The following is a 21,865-nucleotide window of genomic DNA, read 5'->3' as shown; positions in this document are numbered from 1 at the left end:
AGGCGAGATCCCAGAGGGCTGGAGAATAGCTAATGTGGGATCGCTGTTTAAGAAAGGTAGCAGGAATAATCCAAACTATAGACCGGTGAGCCTCACATCAGTAGTAGGTAAATTATAGAATTCTCAGACAGGATTTATACCCATTTGGAAACAAATGGACTCATTAGTGATAGACAGCATGATTTTGTGAAGGGGAGGTCGTGCCTCACTAACTTGATAAGAGTTTTTTGAGGAGGTGACAAAGATGATTGATGAGGGAAAGGCGGTAGATGTTGTTTACCTGGATTTGACAAATGGCCTCATGGCAGACTGATACAAAAGGTGAAGTCACAAGGGATCAGAGATGAGGTGGGAAGATGGATACAGAACTGGCTCGGTCACAAAAGGCAAAGGGTAGCAGTAGAAGGGAGTTTTTCTGAATGGAAGGTTGAGACTAGCGGTGTTCCACAGGGATCGGTGCTTGGGCCTCTGTTGTTTGGAGTATACAAAAACGATTTGGAGGAAAATTTAGCTGATCTGATTAGTAAGTTTGCAGATGACACCAAGGTTGGTGGAGTGGCAGATAGTGTTGAGGATTGTCAGAGGATACAGCAGGACATAGATAGGTTGGAAACTTGGGCAGAGAAATGGCAAATGGAGTTTAATCCAGACAAATGTGAGGTAATTCATTTTGGTAGGTCTAAGAGGGGAAATATACTGTAAATGGTAATATTCTTAGGAATATAGAACGTCAGAGATCTGGGCGTGCAGGTCCACAGATCTTTGAAGGTGGCAACACAAATGAACAAGGTAGTCAAGAAAGCACATTGAATGCTTACCTTCATTGGAAAGGGCATCGAATATAAAAACTGACAAGTCATACTACAGTTGTATAGAACCTTGGTACGGCCGCACTTGGAATATTGAGCACAATTCTGGTCGCCAAACTACCAGAAGGATGTGGAGGCTTTGGAGAGGGTGCAGAGGGGGTTTACCAGAATGTTGCCTGGTCTGGAGGGTATTAGCTATGTGGAGAGGCTGAACAGACTCGGACTGTTTTCATTAGAACGACAGAGGCTGAGGGGTGACCTGACAGAGGTCGACAAGATTATGAGGGGCTTGGATAGAGTGGATGGGCAGGCTTCCCAGGGCGGAGGGGTGAGTCACCAGAGGGCATACGTTTAAGGTCCATGGGGCGAAGTTTAGAGGAGATGTGTGAGGCAGGTTTTTTTTTTGTTGTTTTTTTGTTTTTACAGAGGGTGATGGGTGCCTGGAATGTGTTGCCAAGGGAGGTTGTGGAAACAAAAACATTAGTGGCGTTCAAATGGCATCTCGACAAATACATGGATAGATTGGGTAGAGGGATACGGCACTAAAAAGTGCTGAGGGTTTTGGCCAAGGGTACAGGCTTGGAGGGCCGAAGGGTCTGTTCCTGTGTTGTATCGTTCTTTATTCTAGGCTTACATTAACATTGCAATGAAGTTACTCTGAAAATTCCATAGTCACCACACTATGGCGCCTTTTCGGGTACACTGAGGGAGAATTCAGAATGTCCAATTCACCTAACAAGCACGTCTTTTGGGACTTGTGGGAGGAAACCGGAGCACCCAGAGGAAACCCATGCAGACACTCGGAGAACATGAGAACATGCAGAATCCGCAGACGGCGACCCAAGCCGGAAATTGAACACGGGTCCTTGGCACTGTGAAGCAACAGTGCTAACCACTGTGCGACTGTGAGGGTGTGCTTCAGTCCCTGGCCATCTAGGATAATGTTCAGTTCCCTCTTAGTGCGGGATTATGAAGGTAGAACGTGCTAAAGACTGTTATAGTGGTGCTTGGTTGTCGATGCCACGACTTGCAGTAGTCAGCCAGCTTTGCAATTTCATCCCTTAATGCATCTTCCAGCTCCAGGAAAGTCTTATCATGGAAGGGACACTCGGATATATTGATGAATGAGCCAATGTGGCAGACTGCATCATATGTTGCAGTGAGGTCAAGGATATTTGCCTCGACTTCCGGGTGCGGCTATGCAGAGCTAGGTCGCATATTCGGCAGCTCCTGCTTGGAACGGACTTTTGGGCTCTTTTACAGGGCCCCCACGGCATTTGTTTGACATTTCCCGGTGTGGGAAGAAGGCGGCAATATTCCCCCGACAGTGTCCCCCAGGAAGGGTATGTCTCTTGGTTGCCAGACACACGCAGAAACAGTGAAAGATTTGGCTGCAACTACAGGATAAACAGGGCCTCTTCCAGCATGCAGGCGGGGGAAGGGCAAGCTTAAAGCTGCAAGCTGACCTGAGGGCCTGTATCAAAGGTGAATTCTAGCAGCAGAGGGAACAACTGTGAAAAGACCTCATCAAGGCCACTGAAGGGACTTCCGGTTGCGGTGATGCCTAGCTAGCCGCACGCTTCGGCGGCTCCAGCTCCGACGGACCTTCGGGCTCTTTTAAGAGCCTCAACGGGGAATTTTTCGACGACGCAACCCGGTGTGGGGCGTGTGAGAAGGGAGTCCCCCCCAAACGAAGGAGGAAAAAACCGGCGGCGGCGGCTGCAGCGCGAGGAATCGTCGACCAAAGGGTCAGAAAGAGAGAAGTACAAGATGGCGGCGGAGAAAGCGCAGGCGACATGGGGGCCTGAGCATGAAATTGTGAGACGGTGCGTGGAGCTGCTGAAGAGGGAGGTGCTGACCCCGTTGCTACAGGCAATTGAGGGGCTCAAGGAGACATTAAAGACCCAGGAGACAGAGCTCCGTGTGGTGGAGCAGAAGGTGACAGATATTGAGGACGAGATCCTGGGCCTGGCGGTTAAGACACAGACGCACGAGGCACTTCATAAAAAGTGTACTGAAAGGATCGAAGCCCTAGAAAATGGAGCGCGAAGGAAGAACCTTCGGATACTGGGTCTCCCTGAGGGTGTGGAAGGAGTGGACTGTGGAGCGTACGCAAGTACGATGCTGAGCTCACTGATGGGTGCTGAGGCCCCTACGGGCCCCTTGGAGGTGGAGTGGGCAAATCGGATTCCGGCGAGAAGACCAAAAGCGGGAGAACCACCCAGGGCGATAATCGTGCGATTTTACCGCCTTAAGGATAGAGAAGAGGTCCTGAGATGGGCTAAAAAGGTGCGGAGTAGCAGATGGGAGAATGCAGTGGTACGGGTATACCAGGATTGGAGTGCGGAGGTGGCGAGAAGGAGGGCGAGCTTCAACCGAGCCAAAGAGGTGTTGCATAAAAGGAAGGTGAAGTTCGGGATGCTGCAGCCGGCAAGACTATGGGTCACGTATCAGGAGAGACACCATTATTTCGAGACGGCGGAGGAAGCATGGACCTTCATCAAAGAAGAGAAATTGGATCGGAACTGAGGGACTGATGCTGCAGGAAATGTTATTGTTAATGTTACGGTGGAAGTTAATTGAGAAGTAAACAGGGAAGGGGGGAGACATTGGGGAAATGTGGGCGCCGGTGAGGGGGGAAAGACGGGACATAGTTGGAGAATGGGGAAGGGGAGGGGGAGGGGAAAGGGAGCTGCGCCATAAGAGGCGGGTCAGGTAAAGGGATGTTCCCGCACCAGAAAGAATAAGGCGGGAAGACAGGCGCAAGGCGGATGGGAGTTCCCCACATGGGGGGGGTCGAGGAGTGAGCAGGAGTAGCCGGGGTCAGTTGAAGTCAGCTGACTTACGGAAGTAATATGGGGGGAGCAATCAAGCTAGAAAGAGATCTAGCGGGGAGGGGAGGAGGGAGGGAGAAGGGGGGGGGGGACAACTGGGTTGCTGCTGCGGAAATCCAAAAGGAAATGGCTAAAGAGTGGGTGGGCGGGGATGGTGTGCGACGCTGGGGGAGCGAGCGGGAGCGTGGAGGCGGGATATGGGACTGGCCTAGAGAAGGTAATGGCTAGTCGACACGGGAGGGGGGCAGGTAGCCCCCTAGTGAGGCTGATCACGTGGAACGTGAGAGGCCTGAACGGACCGATAAAAAGGGCCCGAGTGCTCGCGCATTTGAAAGGACTAAGGGCAGACGTGGTTATGCTCCAAGAGACGCACCTAAAGGTGGCGGACCAAGTTAGGCTAAGGAAAGGATGGGTGGGACAGGTGTTCCACTCAGGACTGGACGCAAAGAATAGAGGGGTGGCCATTTTGGTGGGGAAACAGGTCGCATTTGAAGCAAAGAACATCGTAGCAGATAGCGGAGGTAGATATGTAATGGTGAGTGGCAGGCTGGAGGGAATGGAGGTCGTGTTGGTTAACGTGTATGCCCCAAACTGGGACGATGCGGGATTTATGAGACGGATGCTGGGGCGTATACCGGACCTGGAGGTAGGAAACTTGATTTTAGGAGGGGACTTTAATACGGTGCTGGACCCGGGGCTAGATAGATCCAGCTCAAGGACCGGAAGAAGGCCGGCAGCGGCCAAGGTACTTAAGGGGTTTATGGACCAAATGGGGGGAGTGGATCCATGGCGATTTCTTAGACCTAGGGCTAGGGAGTATTCCTTCTTCTCCCATGTCCATAAAGTGTACTCCCGGATAGATTTTTTTGTTTTGGGAAGGTCGTTGATCTCTAGGGTGGAAGAAGCTGAGTACTCAGCCATAGCGGTTTCGGATCATGCCCCACATTGGGTGGACCTGGAATTAGGAGAGGAAAGGGAGCAGAGAACACTCTGGCGATTAGATGTGGGACTGATGGCGGATGAGGGAGTGTGTGCAAGAGTGCGGGGGTGTATTGAGAGATACCTGGAGGTCAATGACGACGGCGAGGTCCCTGTGGGAGTGGTATGGGAAGCACTAAAAGCGGTGGTCAGAGGAGAGCTGATCTCCATTGGGGCCCACAAAAGGAAAACAGAGGCCAAGGAAAGGGAAAGATTACTGGGGGAGATTTTAAGGGTGGATAGGGAATTTGCAGAGACCCCGGAGGAGGAATTGTACAGGGAGAGGAGACGACTCCAGACGGAATTTGACCTTCTGACCACCAGAAAGGCGGAGGTACTGTGGAGGAAGGCACAGGGGAGGAGGTATGAATATGGGGAAAAGGCGAGTCGCCTGTTGGCTCATCAATTGCGAAAGAGGGCAGCAGCGAGGGAAATAGGAGGAATTAGAGACGAAAGGGGAGACACGGTGCGAAGGGCAGGAAAGATAAATGAGGTGTTCAAGACCTTCTATGAGGAACTGTATAGGTCTCAACCCCCAGAGGGAGAGGAGGGGATGCGGCAGTTCCTGGACCAATTGAGGTTCCCGAAAGTGGAGGAGCGGGGGGTGGTAGGCCTGGGGGCACCGATTGGGGTGGACGAGGTTATTAAGGGACTGGGAAGCATGCAAGCAGGGAAGGCCCCAGGACCAGACGGGTTCCCGGTGGAGTATTACAGAAAATATGTGGACTTGTTGGCCCCGTTGATGGTGAGGACGTTCAATGAGGCCAGGAAAGGGGGGACTCTACCCCCGACGATGTCGGAGGCGACGATATCGTTAATTTTGAAGAGGGATAAAGATCCGTTGCAGTGCGGGTCCTATAGACCCATTTCATTGTTGAACGTGGACGCCAAATTGTTGGCAAAGGTACTGGCATCGAGGATAGAGGACTGTGTCCCGGGGGTGGTGCACGAAGACCAGACAGGGTTCGTAAAAGGGAGACAACTGAATGTTAACGTGCGACGACTATTAGGGGTGATAATGATGCCCCCAGTGGAGGGGGAGGCAGAGATAGTGGCGGCAATGGACGCAGAGAAGGCATTTGATAGGGTGGAGTGGGAGTATTTATGGGAAGTGTTAAGGAGGTTTGGGTTTGGGAACGGGTTTATTAGCTGGGTTAGACTTCTTTATGGGGCTCCAACGGCAAGCGTAGTTACAGGTCGACATAGATCGGAGTATTTCCGACTATATAGGGGAACAAGACAGGGATGCCCGCTGTCTCCATTGTTGTTCGTGTTGGCAATTGAACCTCTGGCCATGGCGTTGAGAGACTCCAGGAAATGGAGAGGGGTGATTAGAGGGGGAGAAGAACACCGAGTCTCGTTATATGCGGATGACCTATTGTTATACGTGTCGGACCCAGCGGGGGGAATGATAGAGGTTATGCGAATTTTGAGGGGGTTCGGGGATTTCTCGGGGTATAGGCTAAACATGGGGAAGAGTGAATTATTTGTGATACATCCAGGGGACCAGAGTAGAGAGATAGAAGGCTTGCCTCTAAGGAAAGTGGAAAGAAACTTCCGATACCTGGGGATTCAGATCGCTAGGAGCTGGGGAACCTTGCACAGACTTAATCTGACACGGTTGGTAGAACAAATGGAGGAGGACTTCAAGAGGTGGGACATGCAGCCTCTATCGCTGGCGGGCAGGGTGCAAACAATTAAGATGATGGTCCTCCCGAGGTTCTTATTTGTATTTCAATGTCTCCCTATACTAATCACTAAGACCTTTTTTAATAAAATAGACAGGAGCATCACGAGCTTCGTGTGGGCAGGGAAAGTTCCGAGAGTAAGGAGGGGGTTCCTTCAGCGTAGTAGGGACAGAGGAGGATTGGCACTACCGAACTTGGGCGATTACTATTGGGCCGCCAATGTGGCAATGATACGTAAATGGATGATGGAGGGTGAGGGAGCGGCGTGGGAAAGACTGGAGAGAAAGTCCTGTAAAGGGACGAGTTTAGAGGCGCTGGTGACGGCGCCGCTACCGATCTCACCTAAAAAGTTTACCACGAACCCGGTGGTGGCGGCAACATTGAATATCTGGGGACAGTGGAGGCGACAGAGAGGGGTGCGGGGAGCCCTGGTGGGGTCCCCAATCAGGAACAACCATAGGTTCGCCCCAGGAAGAATGGATGGAGGATTTCAGAGCTGGTTCCAGTTGGGAATTAGGAGGGTGGGAGATTTATTCATAGATGGGACTTTTGCGAGCTTGGGAGCATTGGAGGAAAAGTATAAGTTGCCCCGGGGAAATTTCTTGAGATATATGCAGGTGAGGGCATTTACTAGACAACAGGTGAGGGAATTTCCATTGCTCCCGACACAGGGGATACAGGACAGGGTGCTTTCAGGGGTGTGGGTCGGAGAGGGCAAGGTGTCAGAGATTTACCGAGAGATGAGGGAAGAGGGGGAGGAGTCGGTGGGCGAACTAAAAGGAAAGTGGGAAGAAGAACTAGGGGAGGAGATAGAGGAGGGTATGTGGGCTGATGCCCTAAGCAGGGTAAATTCCTCTTCCTCATGCGCCAGGCTTAGCCTGATTCAATTTAAGGTGCTACATAGAGCACACATAACGGGAGCAAGATTGAGCAGGTTCTTTGGAGTGGAGGACAAATGTGGGAGGTGTGGCGGGAGCCCGGCAAACCACGCACATATGTTTTGGGCATGCCCGGCACTGGAAGGGTATTGGAAGGGAGTGACGGGAGTGATTTCGCGGGTGGTGAGGGCCCGGGTCAAACCAGGCTGGGGGTTAGCTCTATTTGGAGTTGCGGAAGAGTCGGGAGTGCAGGAGGCGAAAGAGGCCGACGTTGTGGCCTTTGCGTCCCTAGTAGCCCGGCGCAGGATCCTACTCATGTGGAAGGAGGCGAAACCCCCCGGACTGGAGGCCTGGGTAAATGATATGGCGGGGTTCATTAAACTGGAGCAGATAAAGTTTGCCCTGAGAGGATCGGCTCAAGGGTTCACCAGGCGGTGGCAGCCATTTCTCGACTACCTAGGGGAACGTTAGAGGGAAGACAGATGACCAGCAGCAGCAACCCAGGGGGAGGGGGGGGGGGGGGGGGGAGGGGGGGTTTAGTTTAGGTCAAAGATAAAGGGGTTTTGTTACTTGTGTATTGTTTAAAATTTCTGTATTGTTATTGTTGCGTTTGCTTTGTAAGAGGGGAAAAATTGTTGTTTGGGAAAAAATTTTCAATAAAACATTTATAAAAAAAAAAAAAAAAAAAAAAAAAAAAAAAAAAAGGATATTTGCCTCGTTTTGCGATACCATTGAAAGTAAAACCACACAAATTCTCCCCCTCTGTGAACTAACACTACACTGTTATTTTTAATTCATGGGATGTGAGTATTGCTGGCAAGGCCAGCATTTACTGTCCTTCCTTAATTGTCCTTCAGAAGGTGGTAATGAGCCACCTGCTTGAACCACTGAGATCCATCTGCTTTAGGTACGTGCATTGTTGTTAGGGAGGGAATTACAAAATTTTGAACCAGTGCCAGTGAAAGAGCAGCATTACGGTTCAAAATCAGCAGTGTGTGACTAGAGGCGAACATGGAGGGTGGTGGTCTTCCCATACATCCATTACATAGTAGAGGTTGTGGGTTGGAAGATGCTGCAGTGCATCTTGTAGATGGTGCACAATGCTGCCACTGTGCACTGGTGGTGGAGGGAGTGAATGTTTAAGGTGATGGACATGGTGTCAACAAGCGGATTGCTTTGTTTCAGATGGTGTTGGGCTTTAGTCTTTTGGAGATGTGCTCATCCAGGCAAGTGGAAGAGTATTCCAGCACACTCCTGACTTGTGTAGATGGTGGAATACGGAGCAGTAGATGATGCACAGGCTTTGTGGAGTCAGGAGGAGGGTTGCTTGCTGGAGAATTCACAGCCTGCTAACCTGCTCTTTGCAGCCACGTTATTTATATGGCTGTTCCAGTTGAGCCTTTGGCCAATGGTGACCCCCCACACCTCCCAGATGGTTGAATCTCAACCTAATGAATAGCTCACTCATTCTATCTGGAGATGTAGGATTAACTAACTATCATAAATTCGTCTCTATTTGATCTGGCTTTACATCAGGATGATAGTGTGTTCTATACCTGTAATTTATGGTGTACCTCAAGAGGTGGCAAGGAGAAATTAGGGCCAAAAACATTTAATGTTCATTAATTATACCTTTTTGCAGGCACATTTGTCAAATATTTCCCACAGACCAGAAGAACCGGTCCACAAACCCAAAGTGGACTTTGACACAGAGTATTCCCAAGCACTTGAAGGAGCTGTGGCTGAGTACACATTACTGTTGAAGGCCTTGATGACATCCAGTAATTGACAATTGTTGGGAGACAAAATGGAACCTCTTACCTTGCTTCAGCACTGACATCCAAGTACAAATTATTCACAAACATTTTGAAAGAGCAGGCTCAACACATACCCGGATTTACAGGTTCTATATTCCACTTTTAGGATGGGTTTGCAGGGCTCTGGTTTCTTCCCATCTTTTGGCAGCTTTCCTGAAAGAAAAAGTTTGATCAACTGTAGCCCAGCCTGTCCCCTAAATGCAATGTGTCCAACGAAAATGCTGTGTTCTTCGGCAAGAATATGCAGCACCGTGCTGTAATTTAGCAAAGCTAATTGCACTGCAGCATTGGACTCATCATTCCTTGTTAAGGGAGAATTGCTTCCACCCAGCGAGCTATCCATTTTACTTAGGAACAAAACTTCAAAGATTATTAAGCAGAGTTTAAAAAATCAGGAATTGGAACAAATCTCTTGTCCGACTTGCTAGATGGGTAGGACCCATTGGGAGACGTTTCAACTCATTCCAATCATGTAGTGTCCAAAATTTGGGTCAATGTGCGAGGGAGCGTTCTCTTTTCGATTCAGGCTGTAAAGTATAAGCATTGTTTTCTCGATGTGACAGCTCTAGTCATGAACTGTAGACAAGGAATTGCTGTATTCCATCACGTCGTGACTCAAAGTTTGCTCTGCAACATTGGCTATACTTAGGCTTTGGAAGAACAGGAAGGACACCCTAGACTTGATTACAATCCACATAAACAGAAATGCATATGCAATTCAAAAATAGAAGCACAAAGCTGAAAACGAAAAAAAAGACTGTGAAAGAAAAAAGTTAATAAACATTGTACCAGTTGCAATCATCAACTAATAGGTGTGGATAGGCACAGATAACCAACCACAAAGAGCTTAGGGGCAAGAGCTTCTGCTTAAATTAAAGTTTGCCGCAACAGTTCTTTGAAGATGTTTCAAACAGAAAGAGCAAATGAGCAACTAAGGAAAGAGTAAGGCGGACGACGGATCAAAAAGGAAAATTGTGCATGGAAGCAGAGGCACTTAATGAATACTTTGCATCTGCCTTCACAAGAGGGAGATGATATAGATATTATGGTTAAGGATGAGAACAAAATATTGGTTGGGATAAACATAGTTAAGGGGGAAATATTAAGGGGCTTGTGATCTTTGAGTGGATAAATTGTCAGGCCTGGGTTAAATGTGTCCCAAACTACTAAGTGAAGCAAGAGGGAAAATAATGGAGAGTCTGACCATAATTTCCCAATCCTATTTGGTTACAAGCATAATGCTGAAGGACTGATGACATTATATTTTTGTTTGAAAAGGAAGGAATAGACCGAGCAACTACAGACCTGGGGCGTCATTCTCCGACCACCCGCCGGGTCGGAGAATGGCCGTTGGCCGCCGTGAATCCCGCCCCCGCCCCCGCCGAAGTCTCCGCTCCCGGAGATTGGGCGGGGGCGGGAATCCAGCCGCGCCGGTTGGCGGGACCCCCCGCTGGATTCTCCGGCCCGGATGGGCCGAAGTCCCGCCCAGGAATTGCCTGTCCCGCCGACGTAAATCAAACCTGGTATTTACCGGCGGGACCAGGCGGCGCGGGCGGGCTCCGGGGTCCTGGGGGGGGGCGCGGGGCGATCTGACCCCGGGGGGTGCCCCCACGGTGGCCTGGCCCGCGATCGGGGCCCACCGATCCGCGGGCGGGCCTGTGCCGTGGGGGCACTCTTTCCCTTCCGCCTCCGCTACGGCCTCCACCATGGCGGAGGCGGAAGAGACTCTCCCCACTGCGCATGCGCGGGAAACTTTCGGCGGCCGCTGACGCTCCCGCGCATGCGCGGGGAAACTGACAGCGGCCGCTGACGCTCCCGCGCATGCGCCGCATTTCCGCGCCAGCTGGCGGGGCAACAAACGCCATTTCCGCCAGCTGGCGGGGCGGAAATCCCTCCGGCGTCGGCCTAGCCCCTCAATGTTGGGGCTAGGCCGCCAAAGATGCGGAGACTTCCGCACCTTTTTGCCGGCGCGATGCCCGTCTGATTTGCGCCGGCTTTGGCGCCAGTCGGCGGGCATCTCGCCGTTGGGGGAGAATTTCGCCCCAGGTGTTTGTGACTGGAAGGCTGATTCTGAAGGGAGTTCCGCCGGGCTCAGTGATGGGTCTCTTGCTTTTTGTTGTATATATCAACGATTTACACTTTAAGATAAGGGCATAATTAGGAAGCTTATGCAAAAAAAAAAAAAAAAATTGATTGTGTGGTTGATATTAAAGAAGAAAAGCTGCAGATGACAGCAAGATTACAATCGATCTGTCAGGTGAACAAATAATTGCCAAAGAGCTAATGTGTTTTAGGAGGGCAAACAAGGCAAGGGAATACTGGATCTTGGATTTTATAGATAATGGTATAGAGTACGAAAGCATGGACGTTATAGGCGATCTTTATAAAAAATGCTGGTTTAGCCTCAACTGGAGTTCTGTGCCCAAATCTGAGCACCAGACATTAGGAACGATGTGACGGTAATGGAGAAGGTGCAGAAAAGATTTACACGAATAACAAACTTCAGTTACATGGAAAGGTTGCAGAAACCAGGGCTATTCTCCTGAGAGGAGGTAAAGGGGACATTTGATAAAGGCATTCAGAATCTTGTGGGGTCTGGACAGAGTAGATAAGGAGAAACTGTTCCCATTAGCAGAAAGGTTGAGAACCAGAGAATACCAGTCTAAAATGATTGGCAAACGAACCAGCCCCAACGTGAGGAAAAAGCTTTTCAAAAAAAATATTTTTATTAAGGTATTTTCAGAATTTTTATAACAATAACAAAAACAATAACATTAACATGGTAAAATAAACATTTCCCCACCCAACTCAATCTTCACACACCTCAACCATCTAACACCTATCCACCCGCCCTCCCCCCTTCAGAATGCTGCTTCTGCTGACATTTTAATTTCCCCGAGAAAGTCGCCGAATGGCTGCCACCTCCGAGAGAACCCCAACATTGACCCTCTTAAGGCAAACTTAATTTTCTCAAGACTGAGAAACCCAGCCATGTCACTAACCCAGGTCTCTACACTCGGGGACTTCGAGTCCCTCCACATTAAAAGGATCCGTCTCCGGGCTACTAGGGAGGCAAAGGCCAGGACGTCGGCCTCTTTCACTCCCTGAACTCCCTGATCTTCTGACACTCCAAAGATCACTACCTCCGGACTCGGCACCACCCGTGTTTTTAGCACCATGGACATTGCCTTCACAAACCCCTGCCAAAACCCTCTGAGTTTCGGGCATGCCCAGAACATGTGGATATGGTATGCTGGGGATCCCGCGCACCTCGCACATCTATCTTCTACCCCGAAAAACTTGCTCATCCTCGCCGCCGTCATGTGTGTCCGGTGGACCACCTTAAATTGTATTAGGCTAAGCCTGGCGCACGATGAGGAGGAATTGACCCTGCTTAGGTCGTCCGCCCATAGACCCGCCTCTATCTCTCCTCCTAGCTCGTCCTCCCACTTGCCCTTAAGCTCCTCCACCGGGATTTCCTCCGCCTCCAACAGCTCCTGGTAGATATCCGACACCTTCTTCTCCCCCACCCAGGTACCAGAAACTACTCTATCCTGCATCCCCGTGGCGGCAGCAGCGGAAAGGCCGGCACCTGCTTTCCTAGGAAGTCTCGGACTTGCAAATATCTAAAACCATTCCCTGGCGGCAGTTTAAATATATCCTCCAGCGCCTTCAAGCTGGGAAAGCTCCCATCTATAAGCAGATCCCCCATCCTTCTAATTCCTGCCCTCTGCCAGCTCTGGAACCCGCCATCCAGCCTGCCTGGTGCAAACCTGTGGTTGCTACAAATCAGGGTCCAGACCGATGCACCCTCCACCTTCTTATACCTCCTCCATTGCCCCCAGATCATCAGTGCCGCCACTGCCACCGGACTTGTGGAGTATCGGGCCGGCGAGAACGGCAGAGGTGCCGTTACCAATGCTCCTAGACTGGTGCCTTTACATGGCGCCGCCTCCAACCGCTCCCATGCCGACCCCTCCCCCATTGCCCACTTCCTAATCATGGCTATATTAGCCGCCCAGTAGTAGTTGCAGAAGTTAGGAAAAAGCTTTTACTCATTGAGTGGTTAGGATCTACAATGCATTGACCGAGTTTTCAAAGGAAGCAAATTCAATAGTGGCATTCAAAAGGAAATTAGATAATTATATGAGAAAATGATTGCAGGGCTATGGGAAAAGGCAGTGGAGTGAAACCAGTTCTTAGAGAGAGCAAGTATGGACACGATGGACCAAATAGCCTTGTGTTGCAACAGCAGTATGATCCTTTAATACACATTGCACTTCAATATAGGGGCTGGTTTAGCACATGGCTAAAGAGCTGGCTTTTAAAGCAGACCAAGGCAGGCCAGCAGCACCGTTCAATTCCTGTACCAGCCTCCCCGAACAGGCACTGGAATGTGGCGACTCGGGGCTTTTCACAGTAACTTCATTTGAAGCCTATTTGTGACAATAAGCGATTTTCATTTCATTTCATTTCATATCCTAAAGGTTAGAGAAACAGAGGAATCTCCACAGATCTCAAAAGGGAGCAGGATAGATACATAAGGTGGTTAAGGTAAACAGGATACTATCCTTTATTAGTCAAGGCATAAAATAACAAGAACGGGAAGGATATAAGAGAATTGTATAAAACATTAGTTTAGACTACAGATAGAGTACTGCATACCGTTCTGCTCACCACATTACAAGAAGGATGTGATCACACCAGAAAGGGTATACAGGGTCTTGCCAGGATTGGAAAATTTTAGCTATGAGGAAGAGAATGCATTGGTTGGGGTTGTTTTCTTTACAACAAAGTAGGCTGAGGGGAGATTTAATTGAGGTGTATAAAATTGTGAGGGGGCTGGATAGAAAAAAACGAATACCCTCAGCACAGGTCAATAACCAGAAAGCATAATTGGCAGTAGGATTCCAGGCAAGTTGAGGAGAAATGTTTCAATGTAGGGCATTAAAACTTGTATGGATCTGGAACTCAGTGCCTGGAAAGTGATAGATGCAGAAACCCTTATCGCATTCAAAACAATACTTGGATGTGCACTTGAAATGCCATAACCTTCAAGCCTACAGACTCTTAACTATCATGTGGAATTAGGCTACATTGCTTTTTTTCAACTGACACAAAAAATGGGCCAAATGGTTGTCTTCTTTGTGTTCCATATATTCCATGCTACTATGTTAAGTAACACACGTAGGCTGTTAAAACCACACAAACAGGTTTGCACTTACCATGTGGTGTAATAATGTGCGCAGGTCTGATGGGAGATTTTACATTCCAGATAGTAAGGCTGCCATCTGAATGGCTACAGACAAACTGTTTTCCTTCATGATGCCAGGCCACAGAATGAATAGCCTGTTGAATAGAAGGTGTGTCTTAAAACAGATCTAAAATAGCATTAGTAAGAAAGGACATTGATAATGACCATAATTGGCTGCATCAATTTAACATTAGCTTGACTCAAAATGGAATACTGAAAAACTAAAAACTAACGATATAAAAGTCTTGATTGCTAGCAGACTAATAAATTAGCATACGGACAGCCGCAAACAGAGAAACAAACCACCTATCTCAGTGCATGGTCTTTTTCCATCCCATCGCTATATCATCCTCCTGCCATATGCCCCTCCAAGAAGTTGAACCCCCACTCCCTTTGCCCTGCCATTAGCAGCCATGTCTTCAGCTGTCTAAACCCACCTGCCTCTCTCCACCTAGAAATCCCTCCTTAAAAGCTACTTTTTTGACCAGTGTCAAAATAATATCTTTCTTTGGCTCAGTGTCAATTTTTGCCTTATTGCACTCCTGTGAAGCATCCTGGGACATTTTACATGTGAATAGTGCTATATAAAGGCAAGTTATTGCATAGAAACATAACATTGGGGTGGAGAGGCAAAATGGGTTGGAATAGAGAGGTCTTACTCAAAAACATTCATAGGAGCATAAACCGCAAGAACCTTAGAAGTCCCCAGTTTGTTTTGAAAGGCATGAGTTCATATAAAATGTCGGAGTAATATTTATAACTGACCAGTTCCTTTCGATTGTACTCTCCTTTATTAGAACAATGGATAACCTACACAAAAATGTATCTTCAATAGCAATGAAGGCCATAATTGAGCAGGCAGGGATTAGAAAGATTCATCTGGTTTTCAGACACATTAGCGCACACTAGCACTAACGCAGGTGATTGATAGTATGACCAAAAGTACTGTTGCACTATTTCATTGGCCTTAAAATTGGTTGTAGTATTATTGAGTCAGAAACCTGTAGCACTGGTTGGAATTTAAAATTTTACAATGGCAGAAGCATTATAACACACTATGACAGCATAGTCAGTGGCAAAAAGGCAAGTTCCTGCTTCTATGCCATTCTTGATGAGTGTTATATCTTTGTCACCCAGAGGGATGGGGAGATGACAGAAACAGGCAGCATCAAAAGGGGAATTGCAGGAAGCTGGTGTGGTGGGAGAGGGCAGAGCTCACGTTCAGCGGTAGTATCCCTGCCAAGTATTTAGAACATAGACCTGGGTGTTAGGTATGGGCTGAGCCAAGTCCCAGTGGACACAATGGGGACGAGTTGAAGGAGGGGGGAAAGAGGATTAAACACCCACAGAGGTGTCATGCTGGAAAACACAAAATGAATACAAATAGGCCGCAAAACTTTATGAAAAGCTGATATCATTTGTGTACAAAATGCTGATCAAAATGTAATGTTTTTATGGCTGGAAGAGGTAAAGTACCTACAGGGTGCTTGTCTGACAAAATTGCCCATTCTAGGAGCACCCTGGAATGCAAGATAGACTCAGTTTCCTTATTCGACTGAAAACGTCTTAAATCCCTCTCCACGGTCTCCTCCATCCTTACCTCCAATAACTAAGAGCTCATGGCCTTCTTTAACTCAAAGATTAAGACCATCTGATCTGCTCCTCTGCCACTACCCTCCCATAGTGCACCAGGCCAAACTGCATCGGAATTCTCCCTGCCTCTTCCAGAACTATCATGGTCCTCGTGCCCTCTTCAATTTCAACTTGTCCATGAGATCCAGTTCCCGGACCCTATGTTAATTAATATTAATGGCTCTCTTCGGGTATGTTTTCTTCTTCAAATATACAGTCATCAACCCTCTCCTCAAAAAAAGCTTCATGCCACTGTCCTTGCAAACTAACACCCCAACCTCCCTTTCTTCTTTAAGGTCCCTGAAACGTGTTGTCACTTCCCGTGTCTATCTATCCTGAAGCTCCATTTTTGAATATCTCCGGTCAGGTTCAGCTCCAGCCACAGTAACCAAAGTAGCTCTTATCAAAGACACACATGACATCCTGCATGACTATGACAATGTTAAGCTATTCCACTTTGTCCTTCTGTACTTGTCTGCAATTTTTGACACGGCTGATTGCACAACCCTCCTTCAAAGCTTCTCCATTGTCATCCTGATGGGTAAGGCTGCACTTACCTGGTTCCATTATGTCTTTAATCATAGCCAGAGAATAAACTGCAATTATTTATCTTCAGCCTTTTGCACAGTTACCTCTGGTGTCCCCCAGGTGCTCTTTCCAAGAGCCGGTGCAGACCCGATGGGCCGAATGGCCTCCTTCTGCGCTGTAAATTCTATGATAATCTTTCTTGTTTCCATAATGCCACTCAGTGACATCTTTTGAAAACAGCCTCAGTTTTCACACAGACATCCAGTTCTACCTGACCACCACATCTCAACTCCTCCACTGGCTCTAAATGATCAGACTGTCTATTTAATATTGGATGAGCAGTATTTTCCTCCAATTAAATATTAAGACCAGAAGTTATTGTCTGGTTATCCCACAAACTGTTGCTTTTCTACGTCATGCGTCCCTTCTCCTTGCAACTGTCAGAGACGAAACTAGACTGTTTGCAACTGAGATAGATACATTTTTCATCTCCGGGGAATCAAGGGATATGAAGAGTGGGCAGGAAAGTGGAGTTGATGCAGATGATGGTATTGATAGTCAGAGCAGGCTCAAGTGCCTCCATGGTCTACTCCTGTTATTTCCTTTGTTCCCAATGAGATTCCCAGGCCAGCTTTTGACTACACATCTGTGCCATCATTAAGACCATCTATTTCCACCACTATAACATCGTCCAACTTCGCCCTGCCTCAGGTGATGTTGCCTAAACCTTCACACATCCTTTATCACCTCTGACTATTCCAATGCATCCCTGGTTCGTGTCTCACATTCTGCTTTCTGTGACACCAATCACAATTCAGCTGCCTGTGTCCTAACTTTCACCTATTCCTGCTCACCCAATAATTCTGTGCTCGCTGGCCTATGCTGGTTATCTGTTTCGTTCATTGTTTTCAAATCTCATGTCTTCAGCCGTCCCTATATCTGTAATCTCCTTAAGCCCCACAGCCCACCTCGATACCCACCCTCATAATTCTGGCTATTTCTAGCACCCCCAATTTGACCTGCTCCAACATTAGTGGTTGTGCCTTCATCTGCCAAGGCACGACGTTCTGTAATTTTGTTTCTGAACCACTCAGTTTTTCCTCCTATAAACCACTCCTAAAAGCGTTGACCAAGCTTTTTGGTTATCTGCCTCAATATTTCAGGGTTAAGTGCTGCAAATGGAAAATTCTACTGCAGCACCATCTACATGCGTATAACAAGTATGACAAACTTTGGGACAATTAATATTGCAAAGACCATCAGGGAAGTTCACAGGTGACAGGACATAATGATTTGTTATATAGGTATAGGCAGTTAACACACAAACCCACTTCCATAAGACCATAAGACATAGGAGCAGAATTAGGCCACTCGGCCCATCGAGTCTGCTCCGCCCTTCAATCATGGCTGATAGTTTTCTCATCCCCATTCTCCGGTCTTCTCCCCATAACCCCCGATCCCCTTATTAATCAAGAACCGATCTATCTCTGTCTTTTAAAAAAAATAATTTTTAATCAGGTTTTCACAGAATATCAGTAACAAAATGAGAAAGGAACCCAACAGGGTTAAACACAAAACAGTCCAAAATCAACCCTCCATATCCCCCTCCCCTGTACAAAAATAATAAATTAACACCCCAACTTAACACAGCCAACATAGCAAATATATACACCCCCTCAGATCCCCCAATGTAATTAAACATAAATAGAGTTAAACCCCCCCCCCCCCCCCCCCCCCCCAAGTTGCTGCTGCCATTGACCAATGTCTACCGTTCTGCCAGGAAGTCTAAGAACGGTTGCCACCGCCTGAAGAACCCTTGTACCGACCCTCTCAAGGCGAATTTCACCCTCTCCAACTTAATAAACCCCGCCATATCGCAGATCCAGAATTCCACGCTTGGGGGCCTCGCGTCCTTCCACTGAAGAAGAATCCTCCGCCGGGCTACCAGGGACTCAAAGGCCAGAATATCGGCGTCTTTCGCCTCCTGCACTCCCGGCTCCTCTGCCACCCCAAATATTGCGAGCCCCCAGCCCGGCCTGACCCTGGAACGTACCACCCTTGACACCTTCCTCGCTACACCCCTCCAAAATTCCTCCAGCGCTGGGCATGCCCAGAACATATGGGTGTGATTCGCTGGGTTCCCCCAGCACCTAACACACCTGTCCTCGCCCCCAAAGAACCAGCTCATCCTTGTCCCGGTCATGTGTGCCCTGTGCAGCACCTTAAACTGTATGAGGTTGAGCCTCGCGCACAAAGATGAAGAGTTCACCCTCCCTAAGGCACCTGCCCACGTCCCTTCCTCGATCTCCTCTCCCAACTCCTCCTCCCACTTACCTTTTACCTCCACCACCGAGGCCTCCTCCTCCGCCTGCATCACCTGGGAAGTTTACGAGATCTTCCCCACTCCCGCCCCCGAGAGCACCCTGTCCTGTAGTGTGCGTGGCAGCAGCCGTGGGAATTCCACCACCTGCCGCCTGGAAACGGCATTACCTGTAAGTACCTGAAGGTGTTCCCGGGGGGAGCCCATACTTCTCCTCCAACTCACCCAGGTTCGCGAACTTCCCGCCCACAAACAGGTCTCCCAACCTTCGTATCCCTGCCCTGTGACACCCCAAAACCCCTTCATCTGTTCTCCCTGGGACGAACCAGTGGTTCCCACACCGAGGCCCCAACTTCCCCCCTGTGCCGCCTCCACTGCCCCCAGATTTTCAGGGCAGCCGCCACTACCGGGCTCGTGGTGTACCTCCTTGGAGGGAGCAGCAGCGGCGCCGTTGCCAGCGCCCCCAGACTCGCACCCACACAGGACGCCGTCTCCAGCCTCTTCCATGCAGCCCCCTCCCCCTCCATCACCCACTTGCGACCCATCGTCACATTGGCGGCCCACTAGTACCCACAGAGGTTAGGCAGCGCCAGCCCCCCCCCCCATCTCTACTCCACTCCAGGAACACCCTTCTCACCCTCAGAGTCCCTCGCGCCCACACAAACCCCATTAGGCTCCTGTTGACCCGCCTAAAAAAAGCCTTCGGGATAAACACAGGGAGGCACTGGAACAGGAACAAAAACCTTGGGAGCACCATCATTTTGACTGACTGCACCCTACCCGCCAAGGACAGCGGCAACGCGTCTCACCTCTTGAACTCCTCCTCCATTTGCTCCTCCAGCCTTGTGAAATTAAGCCTATGCAGGGCCCCCCAGCTCCTGGCCACCTGGATCCCCAAATACCTGAAGCTCCTCTCCGCCCTTTTTAGTGGGAGCTCGCCAATCCCCCTCTCTTGGTCCCCTGGGTGAACCACGAACAGCTCGCTCTTCCCCATGTTGAGCTTGTACCCTGAGAAATCCCCTAATTCCCTGAGGATCCTCATTACCTCCGGTATTCCCCCCACCGGATCCGCCACATACAACAGCAAGTCGGTCCGCATAGAGCGACACCCTATGCTCCTCCCCACCCCGCACCAACCCCCTCCTGTTCCTCGACTCCCTCAGTGCCATAGCCAGGGGTTCAATCGCCAGTGCGAAGAGCAGGGGGGACAGGGGACACCCCCGTCTCGTCCCTCGGTGCAACCGAAAGTACTCAAACCTCCTCCTATTTGTGGCCACACTCGCCATCAGGACCTCATACAACAGCCTGACCCACCTGACAAACCCCTCCCCAAACCTCTTCAGCATCTCCCACAGGTACCCCCACTCTACCCTATCGAAGGCTTTCTCAGCGTCCATTGCCACCACTATCTCCATCTCCCCCTCCCTCGCCGGCATCATGATAACGTTCAGAAGCCTCCGCACATTCGCGTTCAACTGCCTCCCCTTCACGAACCTCGTCTGGTCTTCGTGGCACACAATCCTCAATCCTCGTGGCTAAGATCTTCGCCAGCACCTTGGCATCTACGTTCAGCAGCGAAATCGGCCTGTAAGACCCACACTGCAGAGGATCCTTGTCCCGCTTCAGGATCAAGGAGATCAGTGCCCGGGACATCATCGGGGGCAAAGCCCCCCCCCTCCCTTGCCTCAGTAAAGGTCCGAACTAGCAACGGGCCCAACAGGTCCAAAATACGGAGGCTGGGGATTGAGGGTGATTTAGAGACGTGGATCAGAAATTGGCTAGCTGAAAGAAGACAGAGGGTGGTGGTTGATGGGAAATGTTCAGAATGGAGTTCTGTCACAAGTGGAGTACCACAAGGATCTGTTCTGGGGCCGTTGCTGTTTGTCATTTTTATCAATGACCTAGAGGAAGGCGCAGAAGGGTGGGTGAGTAAATTTGCAGACGATACTAAAGTCGGTGGTGTTGTCGATAGTGAGGAAGGAAGTAGCAGGTTACAGAGGGATATAGATAAGCTGCAGTGCTGGGCTGAGAGGTGGCAAATGGAGTTTAATGTAGAGAAGTGTGAGGTGATTCACTTTGGAAGGAAAAACAGGAATGTGGAATATGTGGCTAATGGAAAAGTTCTTGAAAGTGTGGATGAGCAGAGGGATCTAGGTGTCCATGTACATAGATCCCTGAAAGTTGCCACCCAGGTTGATAGGGTGGTGAAGAAGGCCTATGGAGTGTTGGCCTTTATTGGTAGAGGGATTGAGTTCCGGAGTCAGGAGGTCATGTTGCAGCTGTACAGAACTCTGGTACGGCCGCATTTGGAGTATTGCGTACAGTTCTGGTCACCGCATTATAGGAAGGACGTGGAGGCTTTGGAACGGGTGCAGAGGAGATTTACCAGGATGTTGCCTGGTATGGAGGGAAAATCTTATGAGGAAAGGCTGATGGACTTGAGGTTGTTTTCGTTAGAGAGAAGAAGGTTAAGAGGAGACTTAATAGAGGCATACAAAATGATCAGAGGGTTAGATAGGGTGGACAGTGAGAGCCTTCTCCCGCGGATGGAAATGGCTAGCACGAGGGGACATAGCCTTAAACTGAGGGGTAATAGATATAGGACAGAGGTCAGGGGTAGGTTCTTTACGCAAAGAGTAGTGAGGCCGTGGAATGCCCTACCTGCTACAGTAGTGAACTCGCCAACATTAAGGGCATTTAAAAGTTTATTGGATAAACATATGGATGATAATGGTATAGTGTAGGTTAGATGGCTTTTGTTTCGGTGCAACATCGTGGGCCGAAGGGCCTGTACTGCGCTGTATTGTTCTATGTTCTATGTTCTATATATTTTTTATAAAATCTCGACCGGGAAACCGTCCGGCCCCGGTGCCTTCCCCGCCTGCATGCTTCCTATCCCTTTGATCAGCTCCTCCAGCCCAATCGGGGCCCCCAATCCCGCCACCAGTCCCTCTTCCACCTTTGGAAACCTCAATTGGTCCAGGAAGCGGCCCATCCCTCCCTCCTCCAGTGGGGGCTCAGACCGATACAATTCCTCGTAAAAGTCCCTGAAGACCCCATTGATGCCAACCCCACTCCACCACACTTCCTCCTGTCCTTAACTCCCCCGATCTCCCTAGCTGCGTCC

At 49.3% G+C, this 21,865-nt stretch overlaps 1 protein-coding gene across 6 annotated transcripts in view; it reads right to left on the bottom strand.

Annotated features, from left to right (window-relative positions):
* Positions 1-21,865, bottom strand: part of stxbp5a (syntaxin binding protein 5a (tomosyn)) — a 281,041-nt gene that overhangs the window by 123,820 nt on the left and 135,356 nt on the right. For all 6 annotated transcript variants that reach the window (XM_072504745.1, XM_072504763.1, XM_072504770.1 and 3 more), the window contains exons 8-9: positions 14,230-14,353; positions 9,079-9,157 (exon numbers count right to left, since the gene is read on the bottom strand). In XM_072504745.1, coding sequence (XP_072360846.1) covers positions 9,079-9,157; positions 14,230-14,353 — 203 coding nt within the window. The remainder of the gene's footprint in view (positions 1-9,078; positions 9,158-14,229; positions 14,354-21,865) is intronic.

This window comes from Scyliorhinus torazame, chromosome 1 (genome assembly GCF_047496885.1).
Source record: "Scyliorhinus torazame isolate Kashiwa2021f chromosome 1, sScyTor2.1, whole genome shotgun sequence".
Taxonomy (NCBI): domain Eukaryota; kingdom Metazoa; phylum Chordata; class Chondrichthyes; order Carcharhiniformes; family Scyliorhinidae; genus Scyliorhinus; species Scyliorhinus torazame.
Note: the sequence above shows the minus strand (reverse complement) of the source record. Positions and strands in the feature narration are given on the sequence as shown.